This window comes from Antrostomus carolinensis, unplaced genomic scaffold, assembly GCF_000700745.2.
Source record: "Antrostomus carolinensis isolate BGI_N321 unplaced genomic scaffold, ASM70074v2 scaffold14329, whole genome shotgun sequence".
In the NCBI taxonomy this organism is placed as follows: domain Eukaryota; kingdom Metazoa; phylum Chordata; class Aves; order Caprimulgiformes; family Caprimulgidae; genus Antrostomus; species Antrostomus carolinensis.
Genome location: NW_010339355.1, coordinates 22180 through 28363, shown reverse-complemented (window position 1 = coordinate 28363; position 6184 = coordinate 22180). Strand labels below are relative to the sequence as shown.

The window sequence follows — 6184 nt, the reverse complement described above, 5'->3', positions numbered from 1 at the left end:
AACAGGTCATCTAGTAACAAAGGGAGTGCTGAGGTAATCCATGCTCTACTCCCTTCGCCTTCAAGGGCAAGATCTGCTCTCTGGATTCCCAGGTCTCTGTGCCTGGTAGCACAGTTTGGGGAAAAGAGGAATTACCCACAATACAGGAAGATCAAGTTAGGACACACTGGATAAAAGGCAGTGTCCTTTGTTTTGCCTTATTCCTGCCTTGTCTCCCTCCTGTTTCATATCTCCCCATGATCATAAGGCTCATCATATGCAATTTAGATGTAATATCAAATTAAGAGGGAGAGGGCAAAGACATTTTACTTGAATCATCTCCTGAGCAATACAGTTAAGCCTTTATTTCTTCCCAAACACCTGCATGTCTGTCTTCTCACTTGCCTCAAAACTCAGCTTAGGAGTACTGAAAAAACAGGTACCTAAACATTCACTGTAGCCATAAAGCACCGGGAAGACATTACAAAGCTCCAGTTGCACAGGAGCAAAAATAAGCGGAAGCAAAAAGAAAAAGTATCAGTACTGGCGTTACTGGAGCAGCTGCATGACTGTAGACAGAAAGGAGAGGTAACAGGTCTACTATTGAGCTACACAGTGAGAACTCACATTTCAGATCCTTACTCATAGCAAAAGGAAACCTATAATAGGACAAAATGGGGGACGTGGGGATGGTTGGTTGGTTGGTTGTTTTTTGTAAAGACCAGTTTTGTTGGTACTATAGTCTTCACAGGAAGAAATTAATATCACTGATGTCAGCTGATACGATTAAATACAAAGACAAACTGATTAGGTAATTACACACACACACAAAAACCACACTAAGAATTTAGATCAGCATCCCTAGCATGCAAACAATATGAAGCAGAGCTCACAGAAACCTCTAACTTCCAGTAGGGGCATGTACCTTAATTATGACTTATACTGTACGTACTCAGTAATTTAGGAGTGTGTTTTATAGAACCTATTTCTACTATTACTGTTTTCCCAAAAATAAATCAAGCAGAAAAAAGCAGCCTGAATTAAAACCTGCATGACTATTACAGCATTGCATTTATAAAGCAGTCTTAACCCAGAAATGGCTCTAACACTTCAAAACTATTACCAGAAGGATATCTTGCTCAGAACGTGTCACTATTATAAAGGCAGGTCTGACTGACTAGTACAGTAGTTCCAGACTCAGCACTGCAATATCCAGTTTTAATTTACCCAACTAACCATGGAGATTGAAAATTTACATGCTGCGTAATTGCCTCAGGCTTACTTTTCTTTCAATGCTTACAGGCAAAATGTTTACCATGTTCAACTGTATCTGGCTGTATCAATTCTACTAAAATTTGACCATTCACACTGTTTCTAACCACAGAATACACAACATTCTACAACAAAACTTAGACTAAGCTTCGCACAGAGAACCAGAATGTCTCGGAAATTCATTGGTTTGCAGGAAAGATCAAGACTGTTATTAACATCTTGAATCTCTGCAAGGGAACTAAATGAAAACAGGTCATTGATTACAGGTAACAGATCTTACCCTGTGCTAACAGAAAACAACAAAAACCCAAGGATTTCAACCGCTCGCATCAGTTTGAATTCAGAGAAAAGTTTTCCCTGGTTTCGACTATGGTAATCAATTTAATTTGTTTATATGAAGATGACAGACCAGTCAAGAACTTTAGTCCAGTACTGCACTGCCCAAGTACACACTGCAGTAGCAAATGAAAATGCAAAGCTTTTCATAATTTTTCTAGAGTAAATAGCTTTTGTAAACTAATGTCTATTATGAGAGCTTTATATGGCTGACTTGGCCCAGTCAGAAGGCTGTTACAGCTGTTACACACATACAGTGACATATGTAGTAGGTAAGGCTGTCAAAGGGGATTCCAAGCAGAGAAAGGAAACCAAGGGAAAGTTACTCCTGACGGAACTAAAAAAAACCATTGGGGATATAGAGCACTTTACTACAGAGCACTACAGAAGTTATAGTGCAGAATAGGATTTCTTTTAGATCTGTCTCCCTCTTATATGAATAAATATGAACAGGATCCCAACTTGAGAAGACTAGTAACTAGAGTAACATATTTAATGCAGATAACACCACGTTTACAGAACAGCTTAAAAAACTATTTCAGTTAGGAGGAGAAATCAATGACAGCACTTTCTGCAATAAATGCACTTTTTTGATCCTTATCATTAAAATAGTTATCTATGGATGCAAATATCCTGAATGTTCCACCTCATTTATCTTCAAGTGCCACACCTACATTAAATTTAACACACACAGAGCAGTTGTTACATGTGACAAAACGGGTAAGAGCACTGCATGAAGTAAATAATTTCAACTTTATATCCTACAACCAAGTTTCAGTCTTGTGGAAACCATGTGACAGTGGTAGTGGTAAAAATATGTTTTGAAATACCAAACAAAAACATTAGCTTAAATAGCTGTCCTTACCACTGAAAGGTGTTAATTCGTACTTTGTTCTTAAAAATTAGTATTCCACCTGACATCACTCCAATCATTATTTCATTGTTACTCTGATCCTTTAAAAGAAAAGAGAAAATTACTTGAAGAACAATATAAATATCTTTGAAACCTCATATATATTCATACTCATCTCTCTCTCTCTCTAAATACACAAATACCATAGTAAAACAGATCTCAATTAACATGGAAGGAAATGTGTTTTAATAAGACAAGTAAGAAATAAATTATTCATTCCCATCTAGGACAAGCCCAAATTTTTGCTCTGAATTCTTTTAAGCTACCACAGAATTTTAATTTCTTAAGTTAGATCTTCTATCTTCCATCAGCTTTGAAGAAATACACAACATAGGTTATTCTAGCAGTTTATGACGAATAACAGCACTAACAGACTGGCCTGATGCTTGCTACACTAAAAGCAACCAGCAACTTAAATTCCTACCTGAAAGGAAATTGCAATCTCAGAACACAGAGAGGAGAGATTCTAAAACAGACCATATTATAAGCATATTTAAATAACACATTTCTCCTGAAATATCTTTGTACTCTAATCAAAAACCTGCTATAGATCTCTCAATATGTGTGCAGCAACAGCAGGATACAGACAGCAGTGAAGCGTGGTACATTTCAAATTATATTGCAAGTTTTTCTAACCTTAGGGAGTAGGATAAAATATTCAAAAATCAGGTGTCTTACTAAAAATAATTATATTCAGAGGCTTTGCAGAAATAGTAGCACTGTACTGACAGGTTAAGATTGTTTGAGTCAAGACTTTGAGCTACTTGCTTTACTAGATAAAACTGACACTGTATCAAATTATAGTATGCTCACCTTACTTTAACAGTTCATACTACATAATAATAATAGATTTATAATTTGGTTCTAAGTGGAATCCAATTAAGTATTTTTCAAAGCTGACAGATCCTTAAATATCAAAAGCATATTCAACAAGTACATTTTTCTTATTCACCAGTAACCAACTGAACTGGCATTCAGGCCAACAAGGCTCAACCTGAATAACACACGTATAACTAAGCCCAAATTTAAGCAAAGAAATACCCTCACTAGAGTGAAATGGTGGCTATTGAAATTGGTAAATCACAGTTAGGCACCTAATAAGATAATATTATTTTCATTTTTTTCTCTTGTAAGCAGCAGCCAGGAAGGCTCTCTAAAAATAAATATTTATTTTTCCATTAAAAAAATACATTTTTCCGTTGCAATACTAGTTCATCCAAACTTACCCTTGCATAGTGCAATTCAACTCCATAAAGTTCTAAGGTACGTGCTGTATTGAGATAACTGAACTCTGCTTCTGCAGGAGACAACCCACTGAAAGAAAGAAGGTAAACCAGAAACATTCTAACATACAACCCCCATATCAGGCTCCCTAGTGAGCTCAAACAGGAAAATCTGCATTTGTTTTACTACTTCTACCCCCACCGTGAAATCTGAATTTCCTTTCTCACCATAAACAGACTGTAACCCAAAAATTTTAACAGAAAAAAAAGTGTGCTTCCATATAAACAAAGTATTGACAAGAGTCTGCAACACGGCTTGCAAATGCACACGTTTTATTTCTAATGCACTGTATCATTCAAATATCTATGGGGCTCTAGAATATGGAAAAATATCTTTGCAGTCCTGTATTTTGTATTGCTAACAGCAATTTCTCTCCAAGGCTCACCCTTAAAGTTTAAATTACCATTAACTCACTTTAATTTCTTTACTCTACCTAACAGAATTTGCTAAGGCATTACTGAAATGAAAATAACATTCAGTAGTTTCTAAAGCCAACAACATGCCCCAATTAAGCAAAAGTTTTTGAAAACAAAATAAATTTTACAAAATGTAAGCTAACTGTAACAAAAAGCACTTCAGTTTTAAAATACCAAGGAACCATCACTGGAGAAAGTACCACAATGTCACATGCTGGGGAAAAAAAAAAATATTTTCCATTGCTTCATCATCTTTTCCTCTTTAATAAAAGGTCACAGACTTGCACACAGGAAAGGGCAGATATTGAAGAAAAGGACTTTGTTACTTCTAAAGTAACTCTTGTTTACTGGTGAGAACACCACACAAAAAAAAAAAAGCACCTTTATGCACAGAGAATTCTCAGACTGAAAAAATATCTTAAAAATTATATCCCGCTAAGTTAATAACCTATGTAAAACACTCAAATACTATTTTCAGGGTACCTTTAACATGTTCATTTCTTCACTTATTTTCCCTGTAATTCTGTCATAGATATTCTATCTGTGCAAAGTAACAATGGTACTTAATATACAGACAATCTACAAAAAAAATCACATTAAATATACTCTTAAAAAAACCCAAAACAAACCACCCAACAAAAAAACCCCCAGAAACCTTTAAGGCAAAATATCCATTTTTTAAATATAATAGCACAGCACCAGCAGTTCAGGATTTGACAAAATCAGTCAATATTTTCTGCTGTAAATCCTTACATGTGCTGCTGATGTAATTTTGCTATTTCTTTTTCAAAGTCTTGAGGCTGGCTAGGGATGAAAGAATAGTCTGAGAGGTAGCCTGGCAAGTTTTCTGAATGGTTGTAGTCTCCCAGCTCGGCTAAAATATTAAAAAGAGAGGTTATTGTTTATCACTGATGTACTTGGCATTGTGCAATGCCCCCAAATTCACAAGAGTCTGCTCCCACATACTTTATGATCTACAGCAAACAAAAACAGAGAAGACACTTGAACACCCCTTTTCCCTTTTGAATAAACAGTCACATTCTCAGTGAATAAATACCATCAAGATAATTTAAAGAGAGCTTTGAGTAGGTGCTTATGAAGGAAGTTTATAAAGTGTTTAATTTTTAATACAAAACTAATTCATAAATGCTGTAATAATGGCTAGTACTAAATAATATACTTCAAGATATTTGATTTTATTTTACTTTTGCTTGCTTCCATGTAATTATACAACATATATTTTTTAACACTAACTGCTATTTCTTCATTAAGATCTGCAAAAAACACCAACTCATTCTGTACTAAGATATATACAGAAGCATTAGAAAAATATTTTTTTGCACATTCAATTGTATGTATGGGAAAAAAGTATGCATACATACACCTACACTGAAACCACTTTAATTGAAACTACTAAAAAGTGCATTTACATGATTTCTAACACTTCCTTAAAATTATCAGAAAAAATTTAAATCATATTTATTGTCAGAATAAAAAACACAGTATTTGCTAAAAATACAGGCTTTGAGGCTTTCTAAATATAACTAAAAAAAAAAAAAAATCAGCTTTAAATATCTGCAATCCATGTAACAGATCTACAGTGATAGGTAAGTAACATAACCTGAAAAGTGGGAAGTTCACAGCAACCCAGCACGACACAGGCAGGCTACTGACACCCTTATGGGGCATGGAAGAACTGACAAGAGGGATGAAGACACTGGCAGAACGGGAGGAGAAGCAAGGGAAGGAAAGGTAGGAAAGAAGTCTGGGGTGCTTGCGTCCCTAAAAACAGATCCTATTTTAAATAACTTAAAAATTAGAAAACAGGACCAGATTACATAACAGAGTGTGTGCCTTGCTAAATTCCACTACAGAGAACACAGGACTGCGAGATCTGTGCCTCCTACTTACCTAGATTTTAAAAGAATTCCAAGAGCTAAACCCAGAGAGAGTTTAGTAACAGGTACACACTGAGTATCATTAG

At 35.3% G+C, this 6184-nt stretch overlaps 1 protein-coding gene across 1 annotated transcript in view; it reads right to left on the bottom strand.

The window, feature by feature from the left end:
* The window catches only part of PTPN4 (protein tyrosine phosphatase non-receptor type 4), a 67075-nt gene that overhangs the window by 44259 nt on the left and 16632 nt on the right, over nucleotides 1–6184 (bottom strand). The window contains exons 7-9 of the mRNA XM_010175820.2: nucleotides 4954–5074; nucleotides 3727–3814; nucleotides 2453–2541 (exon numbers count right to left, since the gene is read on the bottom strand). Of these exons, the coding sequence (XP_010174122.1) occupies nucleotides 2453–2541; nucleotides 3727–3814; nucleotides 4954–5074 (298 nt within the window). The remainder of the gene's footprint in view (nucleotides 1–2452; nucleotides 2542–3726; nucleotides 3815–4953; nucleotides 5075–6184) is intronic.